The 15,764-nt window shown below is 38.9% G+C and overlaps 1 protein-coding gene across 5 annotated transcripts in view; it reads left to right on the top strand.

Annotated features, from left to right (window-relative positions):
* Rps6ka5 (ribosomal protein S6 kinase, polypeptide 5) overlaps positions 1–15,764 on the top strand; it is a 176,890-nt gene that overhangs the window by 65,823 nt on the left and 95,303 nt on the right. For all 5 annotated transcript variants that reach the window (NM_001330702.1, NM_153587.3, XM_006516275.4 and 2 more), the window contains one exon: positions 5,017–5,235. In NM_001330702.1, the coding sequence (NP_001317631.1) occupies positions 5,017–5,235 (219 nt within the window). The remainder of the gene's footprint in view (positions 1–5,016; positions 5,236–15,764) is intronic.

Below are 15,764 nucleotides of genomic sequence, written 5' to 3'. Positions count from 1 at the left end.
TGTCTCCAAGCATAACAGAGTATCATTAATAGTGTCAGGAGTTGGGTGGGTCTCAAGTTGGCCATTCCCTCACTCTCTGCTTCATTTTATCCCTGCTCATCTCGTAGGCAGGACATTTTTGGGTCAAAGGTTTTGTGGGTAGGTTGGTGGCCCCCTCCCTCTACTGGAAGTCCTACCTGGCAACAGGAGGTGGCTACTTCAGTCTCTGTATCTCTAGCTGCTAGGAGTCTCAGCTAGGATCATCCCCAGAGACTCCCTGGAACGTCCCCTGTCTCAGATCTCCAGCTTGCCCCAGATATGCCCCCCACACACGATTTTTGTTCTCTTTCCCAGTCTTCATCTGTATGCCCTGGCCCCATAACTGGTCCCCACCCTGTCTTCCTCCCACCCCCTACCCCATCCAATAACCTCCCTTCATCCACCTCCAGTGTCTATTTTGTTTCCCCTTCTGAGTGAAATTCAAACATCCTCCCTTGGGCTCTCCTTCTTACTTAGCTTCTTTGGGTTTGGGGATTGTATCGTGATTATCTTATACTTTACAGCTAGTATCCACTTATAAGTGAGCACATATCATGTATATCTTAGTGGATCTATGTTACCTCACTCAGGATAATATTTTCTAGTTACATCCATTTACCTGAAAATTTCAGGATATCTTTGTTTCTAATAGCTGAATAGTATTCCATTGTATAGATATATCACATTTTCTTTATTCATTCTTCAGTTGAGGGACATCTAGGTTGTTTCTAGTTTTTTACTATTATGAATAAAGCTGCTATGAATATGGTTGACCAAGTGTCCCTGTGGTATAGTGGAACATATTTTGGTTATATACCCAAGAGTACTCTAGCTGGGTCCTGGGGAAGAACTTTTCCCAGTTTTCTGAGAAACTGCCAAATTGATTTCCAGAGTGGTTGTACAAGTTTGCACTCTGAAAAGCAATGAAGTGGTGTTCTCCTTGCTCCACATCTTCACCAATGTGTGCTGTCATTTGATGTCTTAATTAGGGTTTTAATTGCTGTGAACAAACACCATGACCAAGGCAACTCTTTTTTTTTTTAAATTTATTACGTATTTTCCTCAATTACATTTCCAATGCTATCCCAAGAGTCCCCCATACCCTCCCGCCCACTTCCCTACCCACCCATTCCCATTTTTTGGCCCTGGCGTTCCCCTGTACTGGGGCATATAAAGTTTGTGTGTCCAATGGGCCTCTCTTTCCAGTGATGGCCGACTAGGCCATCTTTTGATACATATGCAGCTAGAGACAAGAGCTCCAGGGTACTGGTTAGTTCATACTGTTGTTCCACCTATAGGGTTGCAGATCCAAGGCAACTCTTATAAAGACAACATTTAATTGGGGCTGACTTAAAGGTTCAGAGGTTCAGTCCATTATCATCAAGTCTGGAACATGGCAGCATCCAGGCAGGCATGGTGTAGTAGGAGCTGAAAGTTCTGCATCTTCATCTGAAGGCTGCTAGCAGAATACTGACTTCCAGGCAGCTAGTGGGTCTAAAAGCCAACACCCACAGTGACACACCTACTCCAACAGGGCCACACCTTCTAATAGTGCTACTCCCTCAGCCAAGCGTGTACAAACCATCATACTTTGAGTTTTTGATCTTGGCCATTCTGATAGGTATAAGATAGAATCTCAGAGTTATTTTGGCTTGCATTTTCCTGATGACTAAGGACATTGAATCTTTCTTTAAGTGCTTCTCGGCCATTAGAGAGATTCCTCTGTTGAGAATTTTCTGTTCTGTACCCCATTTTAAAATAGGGTTATTTGGTTTGTTAGTAGCTAATTTCTTGAGTTATTTTGTATATATTAGATAGTAGCTCTCTGTTAGATGTAGGTTTGGTGAAGATCTTTTCCCATTCTATAAGCTGCCATCTTGTTGTATTGATGATATTCCTTTGCCTCACAGGAGCTTTTCAGTTTCATGAGGTCTCATTTATTAAGTGTTGTTCTTAGTACCTGAGATATTGGTGTTCTGTTCAGGAATTTGTCTCCTGTGCCAATATGTTCAAGGCAGTTCCCCGCTTTCTCTTCTATTAGATTTCGTGTATCCAGTTTTATGTTCAGATCTTATTATTTGCTGATGAGATCACGTATTTTAAGGTAATCAACAGAAACAGATCTAAGAGTGCACACCTAGAATTTGGGCAGAATGGGCAAGTGTGATCATGAACGACTGGGCAACTCATCTGTATTTGAGTTTCCTCCTCTATAAATTGAGATGCTCATCAGCATCTCTTAGGAAGATGTTCTAAGAACTGAAAGAGTTAATGTGTCTAAAGGCTCTGACACATACTTGGTTTGGGGTGCTTATAGCCTGTATCTCTCACAGGATCCACGTTGTTTTGTTTTGTTTTGTTTTGTTGTTTTGTTGCAGACAAATATGGTGTGCTAAGAAGGTGTTTGAGCGACACAGAAAGGATTCTTACTTTTCAAAATTTCTAGCACTGTAACATTCTAGAGATTGGCATCTGGGAGAATATAAGTTAGTGGTAGGGTCTGTGTATGTATGTAAGATATATGGAAGCACCAAGATTGCCTGAATAGGACTTTGCTTCTTCCCCAAATTGTATAGCACTTTCTTCTGCTGGAAGACAAAGTATATGTTATTAGAGTGGCTTCTATCTTGGTTTCATTGCTGCTGTACAAAATATGCTGTTCTAGCTTCATTCTTTAGGTTGATTTGTTAGATCCTGAAAGTTGTAATTTTCTTTTTTGATTCACTTCAGCCTTTCTGAGATCTCAACCTATAATTATAACACATACCTAATACAACACAGACTTTTATTCAGAATATGCTAAATGTTTTATAGCACTGATTTTATTATAATCTAGAAAATCAGGTTCCTAGCATTCAGGAAGATTTTGATTTTTTTACTCATTTACTGATAGACTGATTCTGGAATTCACACTACTTGCATTTGAATCAGGGTGGTGGCTGCTGCTGCTGCTGCTTAAATTATTTTTTCTCTCTTGAAACTGTCACCGTAATTATCCTGGGAACTTCTAAGAGGGACGAAGAGAGGTAGGGAGCAAGAAAGAAGCCATAGGATGGAGGGAGCCCTTTCCTCGGACTGTGAGCTGTACCCTGGGGATGGAGGACTCCTTTGTCAACCGAGGCCATAAACTGGAATGGGACTAGCTCTTCTCCACACACTTGTTATTTGTTTATCTTTCCTCTAGATCACGCCTTTTGGCCAGTTTCATTAATTACTATGAACTTATTTCCTTACATCTGAAATAGAATACCTGAAAGTACCACTTCACTGGCTGTGGTGAGGATTGTGAATCGGTATGTAGAAGGGTGTGGTTAGCTGAGGACCTGGCATGGCCTGTTCCCTCTCAAGGGTTGGATTCTTTCCCTCAGGATTAGTCTAGTCTAGCATTAATCCATGGCATATCAAGTGTTGGTACTGATCTAGTTCTTAACTGAACTGAATCAGAGTGGAGAGCCTTTCTCATAAAGCTTTCTTACTCTAGTAGGTAGATGATAATAGAATTATGGGCTAGATACGGGGAGTTGTTAGCAAAGTAATAGGAGCAGTGATCTGGATTAAAACTGAGTCCAAACTCAAAGTGGTCTCATTAAAGATTTAACTCCTGAAATAGTATTGAGCATAGCCATTCCAAGACACATTTGAATTCCACGCCTTCCTCCTCTTTTCCTCATCTCTCTTCATCTCTTTTCCTGCTCCTTCCTCCTCTTCCTCCTTATTTTCCTTGAGGAAAAACATTCAGGGAAGCTGCTCTACCCACAGGGCTAATTCTTCAGTCTGGAGGAGCAGTGCCATATACAGGATTGTGTCTCCCACAGGCTTTACTTATGAAACACATGACATTGACCCAGGAAGCCACAAATCATTTCTGCCTAGAGATTTAAAGGAGTTTCTGTCTATATGACCTTCAGTTCTGGGTATCTTAATGTTTTTTAAGTGTAAAGCCTTCCTTTGTTTTATATGATGTCTTTATATTGCTTTAATAGATAGAGAGGAATACTTGAAGTACTTTATTGATCTGAATTATTAGACTCACATTAAGAAGTGTCTTGGAGGACTGGGAAGATTGCTCAGTGGTTAAAATGCTTACCATACAAGTGTGAGGGCCAGAGTTTGAATCTCCGGAACCCACAAAAATGATTGGTTGGCTTTGTGACCTTAATTCCAGCAAGACTGGGAGGTAGACAGGATTCCCAGAACAAGCTGGTTAACATATCGGTGAGCTCTAGATTTGATTGAGTCTGCCTCAGTGAATAAGGTAGAAGAACAATCAACGATGCTACCTAACATCAACTTTTAACCTCCATATACATGCAAACAAGCATGTTCACGTATATGCAAATATGCATACATGCGCACCACACACGAATATGAAAAAGAAAAGGGAAAAAACCTTTTGGAGACTGGAGTTAATGATACTAATAATGATAATATCGATATTATTATTAATGATATTATTAATAATAATGATATTCACCTAGAATCTCAGACATTAGGAGGCTTATGTAGAAGGATCTAACATCAAGGCCAGGCTGTGGAACATACTGAGACCCTTTCAGGAAAAGAAAAAAAAAAAAAAGAAAGATAGATTGATCCAGTGGTAGATATATATCTATATACCTCAGTGTTCTATCTGATGTCTAAAATGTCCTACTTGTTCCTGAGTTAGGCTGGTTAGCTGGCCATAATAACAGTTACTTTCTCAGACCTAAAAATATTGAGGAGAGAATAACATGTAGATTGAAAGCAGAACTTCATCAGAAGTGGCTAGATATGTAAATACTGAGGGCTAGAGCTAGAAATATGTTTGGCAAAAGGCTAAATAAATTATCAAAGAACTATTTGAAATAGCATCAAGCATGTTTTTCCCTTGAGTGAGTGTTTGTGTGTGTTGGCTGAGAGCATTAATTTTATTTCCATAAAATACTATTCTGCCAATGTGGTATTTTAATTTTTTTCCTTTTCTTCAGCTTATGGGATTTTTTTTCTTTTCTTTTTCAGCTTATGGGAAAGTATTTCTAGTTCGTAAAATAAGCGGCCATGATGCTGGAAAGCTGTATGCTATGAAGGTTTTAAAAAAGGCAACAATAGTTCAGAAGGCTAAAACTACAGAGCATACAAGGACAGAACGACAGGTTCTGGAGCACATTAGACAGTCGCCATTTTTGGTGACATTGCACTATGCTTTCCAGACAGAGACCAAGCTTCATCTCATCTTAGGTAAGTGTTCATTGTTGTCATACTTTCTCTGAGAACATTTTTCTTTAGGTCTTGAGGCAGCATAGTTTGGACTTAATGAAATTGTTTTGCCTCTCATTCTCTTTGTGGTGGCATTTCCTTTAGCATCTTGCTCTGGAAGTGAAGACTCTTCCCCCCCCCAGCATGAAGAACTTTGTACATCTCTATTCCACACTCCGTGATTACTCAGTGTGCATCCAACCAGAGTAAGGAACTTGACAGCCCTGTGGGCCCTGATTGGTACTTAGTTCTCAAGATTGCACAGGTCTGGGTTGACAGGGGACAGTTATGGAAGCTGATAGTGAGAAAACATAAACAGAATGGTATTTCTAGGGATACTCTTCAATGGCCTGGTGGGAAGCCTGAATATAAAGGGAGTACCTGCTAATCCCCAAACCCTCTCATCCCCCATAGGTATTTTCTGAATCCTTTCCTTTCCTCCTTGGCCTGTTGTTTATGATCTTTGGGAAAGCCCCAGCATATAGTGCCATAGAAAAATGGTCCTACTAGAAGTAAATGACAACACTCTGAGTGGTCGCACTCTGACATAATTGCGGATTTCATGGTATTATTTGCAGATATGTATCATAACTTCCTCCTGGAATTGGTATGAGAATTAGATAAGCTAGAATTTCATGTTGCTCTGGAAGCAGTATCTATTTAAGTGTCAAGAGTATGTTCTTGTTACTTAATCTTCACCTTATCTGACTCACAGCAAGATCCCTTGGCCCTGCAAGAGCCCCTCTTCAGTGTGTCGAGGTGCTGGAAGCTGCATGTACTGAGCTTGCATATCTTGTATACTCTTGAAAATTAAGATTGGGACTCAGGTCTGACCCAGTGTAAAGTCTGTTCTCTTTTGGTGAAACAAAGCTGTCTCCATTTATTGATTAGTTGTAAGAGTTTTTTAATATGTATGTGGCAATTTTATTATATGCTCTTATCTAAAATTTGGAGTTATTTTTCTGCCATGAAGTTACATGTTAGGCTAACTGCAATGTTTGTCATCAACTAGAATACCAAATCTTATATGAGTATGAGACACAATCACTCATGTCCTATCAGAGTGCCTAGCAACCTCATCTTCTTCCCATGGTTCCAGTGTCAGCTGGCCCTGTGTTCTGCCTCCCGTGTACGTCCACTGTATTAAGTGACTATTTATATTTGTTTTGTTAAATTTCTTTCATACACTATATTTTGATCATGTTTATTTTCATTCATACGGTTTTTCAAAAGACCTTTAGTGTTAGTTGTTCCTCCCTATAGACCCTCCCGCATCCTACCCTCCCGTCTCCTTCCCCATGTAATTCTCCTATTCTATTTTCCCTTTTATCTCTCTGGTAACAATATTCTATTTGCCCTCCTTGGGAGGTCCCCTCCTCACGCCTAACTCCCCTCCCCCAAATCCCTTTCTAGGTTCCTACCCTCTGTGGCTATTCAGATTGTAGCACATATTACAAGCTCAAAAGGTTGTCTTTTGAATCGTATTGCCCCAGTCAGTACAATTATATCTAGCTTTATCCATTTACCTGCAAATTTTATAATTTCATTTTCTTAATAACTGAATACTATTCCATTGTGTAAATGTACCACATTTTCTTTATCCATCAGTTGGTGGACATCTAGGCTCTTCCCAATGTCTGGCCATTATGAGTAGAGCAGGAGTGAACATGGATAAGCAGATATCTCTATAGTAAGATGTAGAATCCTTTGGGCAAGTGCCCAAGAGTGAGTTAGCCTGATCTTAAGGTAGATCTATTCTCACCTTCTTAAAGTGCCTCCGCATTGATTTCTATAGTGGCTGAACCAATTTGCACTTTCCAGCAGTAATGAATAAGTGTTCATTGTGTCTTTCTCTTTGTCTGCACCAGCACTGCTATCTTCTTAAAACTGATCATAGCCATTCTGTTTAGGGTAAGAAGAAATTGCAGAGAATTAGTTTCCTGACTCCTGAGTATGGTAACTATTCTTTAAATGCTTCTCAGCCATTTGTGTTCTCATCTTTTGAGAACTCTGTTCAATTCTGTACCCCATTTTTCAATTGATTTTTTTTTCTTTTTTAGTTCTTCTATCAGATGTGTAGTGGCTAAGTATTTTCCCACTGCTTTTCTGGGTTGATAGTGCTCTTCGCTTTACAGAAGCTTCTCAGCATCACGAGGTCTCAGTTATTGGCTGTTGGTCTCAGCTGCTCAGAAAGTCTTCTCCTGGGTCAATGAGTTCAAGCCTATTTGCCACTTTCTCTTTTATTTAGATTCAGAACATCTAGTTTTCTATTGATGCCCTTGATCCATTTGAAGTTGAATTTTGTTCAGGATGTAAGTATGGGTCTATTTGCACCCTTCTACATGCAGATAACCAGTTTGATTAGCACCATTTATTGATGATGCTGTCTTTTTTTTCCCAGTGTGTATTTTTGGTTTCTTTGTAAAAAATCCAAATATCTGGAATTATACCTGGGTCTATAGTACAATTCCACTGATCAATGCATTTGTTTTTATGCCAATGGTATGCTGTTTTTATTACTATAGTTCTGTAATACAACTTGAAGTCTGGGGTGGTGATAGCTCCTGTAGTTGTTTTATTATTTGAAATTAGTTTAGCAATCCTGTTTGTTTGGAGTGTGTGTGTGTGTGGATGTGTGTGTATGGATGTGTGTAAATATGTATGTGTTTTCATATGAAGTTGAATATTGTTTTCTACTTGTTGAAAATTGTGTTGGAATTTTGATAGGGATTGCATTGAATCTGTAGGTTGCTTTTGGTAGGATGGCCATTTTCACACTATTAATCCTATCCAGGAGCATGGGAGATTTTTCTATCTTTTGATGTCTTTCTCCATTTCTTTCTCCAATATCTTCAAGGTTTTACTATACAAGTCTTTTGCTTGTTTGCTTAGAGTTATCCTAAGATCTTTTTGAGTTTATTATGAAAGGTATTGTTTTTTTCTCAGTCTGTTTATCATTTTTGTATAGGAAAGCAAGTGATTTTTGTGTGTTATTTTTCTGTCCTGCTCCTTTGCTGAAAGTGTTTATGAGTTGTAGAGGTTTGCTGATAAAGTCTTTAGCATCCCTTATGTGTACATTCATGTCATCTACATAAACTACATAAAGATTCTTTGACTTCTTCCTTTCTTGTTTATATTCCCCTTGACCTCCTACAGTTGTTTTATTGCTGTAAGATAAAACTTAAGTACTTTGAGTTTTTTCTGTTTCAAGTGCTTTCTGTAGAGCTGATTGGTGAACAGAAATTGCTTACATTTGTTTTTTATAGTAAAAGGTTTTCTGTCTTTGTGGATTGTAATTGCATGGGATACTGGTCTGAGCTTGTATGTATGTGTTTTCAGAAGTTGTTAGAACATTCATTTGCCTCTTCTGGCTTTCAGAAGAAAAAGTCAGGGTTATTCTAATGGGCTTGCCTTTCCTAGTTTCTCCTCTGAAAATCCCCTATCCTCTCACCTCTCCCCCTGCTCCCGAACCCACCCATTCCTGCTTCTTGGCTCTGGCATTCCCCTGTACTGGGGAATAGTACCTTCACAGAACCAAGGGCCTTTCCTCCCATTGATGACCGACTAGGCCATCCTTTGCTACATATGCAGCTAGAGACATGAGCTTTGGGGGTACTGGTTAGTTCATATTGTTGTTCCACCTATAGGGTTGCAGACCCCTTCAGCTCCTTTCTCTAGCTCCTTCATTGGGGACCCTGTGCTTTGTTCAATCGATGACTGTGAGCATCCACTTCTGAATTAGTCAGGTACTGGCAGAGCCTCTCAGGAGACAGCTATGTCAGCAAGCTCTTGTTGGCATTTGCAATAGGGTCTGGGTTTGGTGGTTGTTTATGGGATGGACCCCCAGGTGGGGCAGTTTCTGAATGGTCATTCCTTCAGTCTCTGCTCCGAACTTCGTCTCTGTAACTCCTCCCATGGGTATTTTGTTCCCCCTTCTAAGAAGGATCAAAGTATTAATACTTTGGTCTTCCTTCTTCTTGAGTTTCATGTGTTTTGCAAATTGTATCTTGGGTATTCTGAGCTTCTGGGCTAATATCCACTTATCAGTGAGTACATATCATGTGTGTTCTTTTGTTATTGGGTTGCCCCACTTAGGACGGGGTATCCTCCAGATCCATCCATTTGTCTAAGAATTTCATAAATTCATTGTTTTTAATAGCTGAGTAGTACTCCATTGTGAAAATCTACCACATTTTCTGTATCCATGCTTCTGTTGAGGGACATTTGAGTTCTTTCCAGCTTCTTGCTATTATAAATAAGGCTGCTATGAACATAGTGGAACATGTGTCCTTATTATAAGTTGGAATATCTTCTAGGTTTATGCCCAGGAGTGGTATTGCTATATCTTCTGATAGAACTATGTCCAATTTTCTGAGGAACCACCAAACTGATTTCCAGAATAGTTGTACCAGTTTACAATCCCACCAGCAATGGAGGAGTGTTCCTCTTTCTCCACATCCTCGCCAGCATCTGCTGTCACCTGAATTTTTGATCTTAGCCATTCTGACTGGTGGGAGGTGGAATCTCAAGGTTGTTTTGATTTGCATTTCCCTGATGATTAAGGATGTTGAACATTTTTAGGTGCTTCTCAACCATTTGGTATTCCTCAGTTGAGAATTCTTTGTTTAGCCCTGTACCCCATTTTTAATAGGGTTATTTGAATTTCTGGAGTCTAACTTCTTGAGTTCTTTATATATATTGGATATTATTCCCCTATTGGATTTAGGATTGGTAAAGATCTTTTCCCAATCTGTTAGTTGCCGTTTTGTCTTGTTGACAGTGTCTTTTTGCCTTACAGAAGCTTTGCAATTTTATGAGGTCCCATTTGTTGATTCTTGGTCATACAGCACAAGCCATTGGTGTTCTGTTCAGGAATTTTTCCCCTGTGCCCATATCTTCAAGGCTTTTCCCCACTTTCTCCTCTATAAGTTTCAGTGTCTCTGGTTTTATGTGGAGTTCCTTGATCCACTTAGACTTGAGCTTTGTACAAGGAGATAAGAATGGATCAATTCGAATTCTTCTACATGATAACCACCAGTTGTGCCAGCACCATTTGTTGAAAATGTTGTCTTTTTTCTACAGGATGGTTTTAGCTCCTTTGCCAAAGATCAAGTGACTGTAGGTGTGTGGGTTCATTTCTGGGTCTTCAATTCTATTCCATTGATCTACCTGTCTGTCACTGTACCAGTATCATGCAGTTTTTATCACAATTACTCTGTAATACAGCTTAAGGTTGGGGAAGGTGATTCCACCAGAGGTTCTTTTATTGTTGATAATAGTTTTTTCTATCCTACATTTTTTGTTATTCCAGATAAATTTGCAAATTTACCTTTCTAACTCTGTCAAGAATTGAGTTGGAATTTTGATGGGGATTGCATTGAATCTGTAGATTGCTTTCAGCAAGATAGCCATTTTTACTATATTAATCCTACCAATCCATGAGCATGGGAGATCTTTCCATCTTCTGAGATCTTCTTTAATTTCTTTCTTCAGAGACTTGAAGTTCTTATCATACAGACCTTTCACTTCCTTAGTTAGAGTCACACCAAGGTATTTTATATTATTTGTGACTATTGTGAAAGGTGTTGTTTCCTTAATTTCTTTCTCAGCCTGTTTATCCTTTGTGTAGAGAAAGGCCATTGATTTGTTTGAGTTAAGTTTATATCCATCTACTTCACTGAAGTTGTTTATCAGGTTTAGGAGTTCTCTGGTGGAATTTTTTGGGTCACTTATATATACTATCATATCATCTTTAAATAGTGATATTTTGACTTCTTCCTTTCCAATTTGTATTCCTTCGATCTCCTTTTGTTGTCTAATTGCTCTGGCTAGGACTTCAAGTAATATATTGAATAGGTAAGGAGAGAGTTGGCAGTCTTGTCTAGTCCCTGAATTTGGAGGGATTGCTTCAGGTTTCTCTTCATTTAGTTATATGTTGGCTACTGTTTTGCTGTATGTTGCTTTTATTATGTTTAGGTATGGGCCTTGAATTCCTGATCTTTCCAAGACTTTTATCATGAAGGGGTGTTGGATTTTGTCAAATGCTTTTTCAGCATCTAATGAGATGATCATGTGGTTTTTGCCTTTGAGTTTGTTTATATAGTGGACTATGTTGATGGATTTCTGTGTACTGAACCATCCCTGCATCCCTGGGATGAAGCCTACTTGATCATGATGGATGATTGTTTTGATGTGTTCTAGGATTCAGTTAGTGAGAATTTTATTGAGTATTTTTGCATTGGTATTCATAAAGAAAATTGGTCTGAAGTTCTCTTTCTTTGTTAGGTCTTTGTGTGGTTTAGGTATCAGAGTAATTGTGGCTTCATAGAGTACCTTCTGTTTCTATTTTGTGGAATAGTTTGAGGAGAGTTGGAATTAGGTCTTCTTTGAAGGTCTGATAGAACTCTGCACTAAACCCATCTGGTCCTGGGCTTTTTTTGGTTGGGAGACTATTAATGACTGCTTCTATTTCTCTAGGGGATATGGGACTGTTTAGATCATTAATCTGATCCTGATTTAACTTTGGTACCTGGTATTTGTCTAGAAATTTGTCCATTTCATCCAGGTTTTCCATTTGTGTTCAGTATAGGCTTTTGTAGTAGGATCTGTTGATTTTTTTTGGATTTCCTCAGGTTCTGTTGTTATATTTCCCTTTTCATTTCTGGTTTTGTTAATTAGGATACTGCAACATTAATATTCTTTCTGTTCTGTACATTTAGTGTTTTGATTATTTTGTGTCATGGGTATTTATTTTCTGGTCCTGTCTAGTCGGTGGTCTGTATTCTACTTTGATAGGTGCATGAACCAAAAGCTGGTAAGAGTTTAGATTTCTCCATCCTGCATTATTGCATTATAGCCTGCCCTTCTCTTTCTCTCTGATGTCATACTCTCTCCTTTCTTCTGGCTGGATCCCCTCTTCTTCTTTTGTTTTTTATTATTTATTGCAACTACTTTAGTTTTCTCTCTTTTTAAAAATAAATTGTATTTTACTTTTAAAAGAAGATGGGAATTTGATTAAATTCCCATTAAATCACTTATTTTCTATTATTTTTAATCTCAGGCATTATCCCATAATCAAATACAAATAAAATAAGGAAATATTTCTTATACCATCCCAAGAATGGAATATGGTCCAGGCAACATTTCTTTCCACAGTAAGTTTCAGTACAGTAGAAAACAGGCCATTCTGTCCACTAGATTTATTTGCACAGTTGTTCTTTGTCCACGTTGAAAGCCATTTTTTTATTTGAGTTTAAAAATGAATTTTCTAGATATTCAGTACAAGAATTTCTTATACACTATACTTTGGTTCCGTTATTGTTTGCAGTACTCTGATAGCAGAGATTTCCAAATAAGGTGTTATGTTTAGTTCCTATGTTGATGTCTAAGACTGCCCTAACAGTATTACGGGCTAGGTTGCTTACCCACATGGATTTATTTTCTCAGAGTTCTAGTCACTATAGGATTCAAGTGTTGACAGGGTTGGTGTCCTCTGTGGCTTATAGATGACTTTCCTCTTTTTGCCTCTTTTATATGGTCATTCCTCTGTGCGTGTGTAGCCCTGATGCCCCCTCCCTCTTTTTATATAAGTCCTGTTCCTGTAAAGATACTGAGCTAATGATCTCATTCAAACTCTAAATATACTCATTCTCAGTTACTTGGGTTAGGGCTTCAAAATATGAATTTTGGATATCCTCAGTCAGACCATTAAAATCCCTAATATTATTTTATTTTATTATTAACTGACTTTATCTAGTATTTCTGTGAGGTTGTAACAAGTCTTTACATGTTTAACTCTTTAAGGCTTTGTCTTATAGGAAAATATCATAGATGTTTAAAACAAATAGAGAATAGCACATTTAAAAAATTCTGTTATGAAAAGGTATCACACACACACACTATATAGAAGTTTTATTACCTTACTCTGTACAGTTATTGACTGAAAGTTTGCCTTCTTGTTCTTCAGTTTTAGGATGGTGAAAGAGTAGTACGTATTCAGGAGTAGTTGTTCCTCAGATTCTGAACTTTGATTCCCCCTCAACCAGGCTAGCAATATTTGACACTCTTGTCCTGTGATGTGGGCAGTGTCATTGAGTCACAGTGCAGTCACAAGGGACACACATCTAAAGCTCTGCTGCATTGTATTGCTAAGCTAGGCTATTAAATATATTAGGTATATTTAATGCATTTCCAACTTAGTGTTTCAACTTAAGTGGATTTATCAGGACAGAGTAATGTCATAAGTAAAGAAACCATATATATCCTTTTGTTAAGACTTAGAATAGCCTAATAAGTCTTTAAAAATATATGTATGTTTGATTAAAATGAGTATCTTGTGTAATTAATTAATTATTTATTTATATTAGTTAGCGATGTCTGCCTTTTCTGTGGTGGTTTGAATAAGATTGGCCTCCATAGGCTCATATATTTGAGTGCTTAGTCATCAGGGAGTGGGGTATTTGGGAAGGATTAGGAGGTGTGGTCTTGTTCCAATAGGTGTGCCCTTGTTGGAGGAAGGTGTCACTAGGAGAGAGAGGGGTGGGCTTTGAAGTTTCAAAAGCCCAAGCCAGACCTAGAGCCAGTCAGCCCATCAGTCTGTCTGCCTGTCTGTCCCTGGATCAGGATGTAACACTCTGTCATTACTCCATGCTGGCCTGCATGCTGCCATACTCCCCACCATGATAATAATGGACTAAATCTCTGAAACCAAAAGCTAGTCCCTAATTAAGTACTGTTTTAAAAAACAGGAGTTGCTTTCCTTATGTCTCTTCACAGCAATAGAATAGTGAGTCAGACATTTCCCAAACAATATATTTTTATTTTCTTCAATACTCAGTTGTTGAATTTATCTACAGCTGTCAAATAAACTACCTTGAATGGAGTATCTAAGCAATGATTTAGACTTTTTTAGATTAGAATGTTTAGAATTCTTATAATTCTAGGAAGCTGGGGAGGGCATTTCTCTACTGCTTTGGCTGCTCTCATTTTCACGGTATGTAGTAGAAGAGCTAACTGGTCAGAAGATTCATGGTAGATACAGTTTCATATCTGATACTTGGTATTATTGTTGGCTGGGCACCTTGTTTCTCCCCAGGGCTACTTTCCGTCCCTGAGGACAGCAATTCAGCTTCTTTAGCCTGGCAGTCTGAGAGTAGCACATGAAGACTGGTGGAGGTGGCACAGCTCATCCAGGAACTCAGGCAGTCATTCTATCAACACATGATCGCCTAGATTCATCTCTTCCTGAGGGGGAACGGCAAAGAGTTTGTAGTCATCTACCAAACAAATATGCATTCGGATGTAACAAATTAAAAATGGTTTGACTAATTCAGGAAAACTTCCTTGCCTATGTCTTTTTTTTTTTAATTGGATATTTTCTTTATTTACATTTCAAATGTTATCCCCTTTCCTGGTTTCCCTCTCTCCTGGAAACACCCTAACACATCCTCCCTCCCCCTGCTTCTATGAGGGTGTGCCTCCATCCTCAATTACCCTACACAGGGGCATCTATCGAGCCTTCATAAGACCAAGGACCTCTCTTTCTATTGATGCATGACAAGGCCATCCTCTGCTACAAATGCAGCTGGAGCCATGTGTACTCCTTTGTTGATGGCTTAGTCCCTGAGAGCTCTGGGGGGGTCTGGTTGGTTGATATTGTTCTTCCTATGGGATTGCAAACCCCTTCAACTCCTTCAGTCCCTTCTCTAACTCCTCTATTAGGGACCCTGAGCTCAGTCCAGTGGTTGGGTGCTAACATCCACCTCTGTATTTGTAAGGCTCTGGCAGGGCCTCTCAGGAGACAGCCATATCAGGCTCCTTTCAGCATGCACTTCTTGGTATTCACAATAATGTCTGAGTTTGGTAACTGTATATTGGATGAATCCCCAGGTGGGACAGTCTCTAGATGGTCTTTCCTTCAGTCTCTGCTCTACACTTTATCTCCATATTTGCTCCTGTGAGTATTTTGTTCTCCTCCTAAGAAGGACCAAAGTACCCACACTTGGGGCTTCCTTCTTGAGCTTTATGTGGTCTGTGAATTGTATCCTGGTTATTTGGAGCTTTTGGGCTAATATCCACTTATCAGTAAGTGCATACCATGTGTTTTCTTTTGCTATTGGTTACCTCACTCAGGATGACATTTTCTAGTTCTATCCATTTGCCTAAGAATTTCATGAAGTCATTGTTTTTAATAGCTAAGTAGTACTCCATTGTGTAAATGTACCACATTTCCTGTATCCATTTCTCTGTTGAAGAACATCTGGATTCTTTCCAGTTCCTGGCTATTATAAATAAGGCCAGTCAGAATGGCTAAAATCAAAAACTCAGGTGACAGAGATGCTGGTGAGGATGTGGAGAAAGAGGAACATTTCTCCATTGCTGGTGGGAATGCAAGCTGGTACAACCACTCCGGAAATCAGTTTGATGGTTCCTCAGAATACTGGACATAGTACTACCCAAGGACTCAGCTATATCACTTCTGGGCATATACCCAGAAGATATTCAAACATGTA

Source organism: Mus musculus, chromosome 12 (assembly GCF_000001635.26).
Source record: "Mus musculus strain C57BL/6J chromosome 12, GRCm38.p6 C57BL/6J".
NCBI classification, from domain to species: domain Eukaryota; kingdom Metazoa; phylum Chordata; class Mammalia; order Rodentia; family Muridae; genus Mus; species Mus musculus.
The sequence above is the reverse complement of the archived record's forward strand: the minus strand, read 5'-3'. Positions and strand labels throughout refer to the sequence as shown.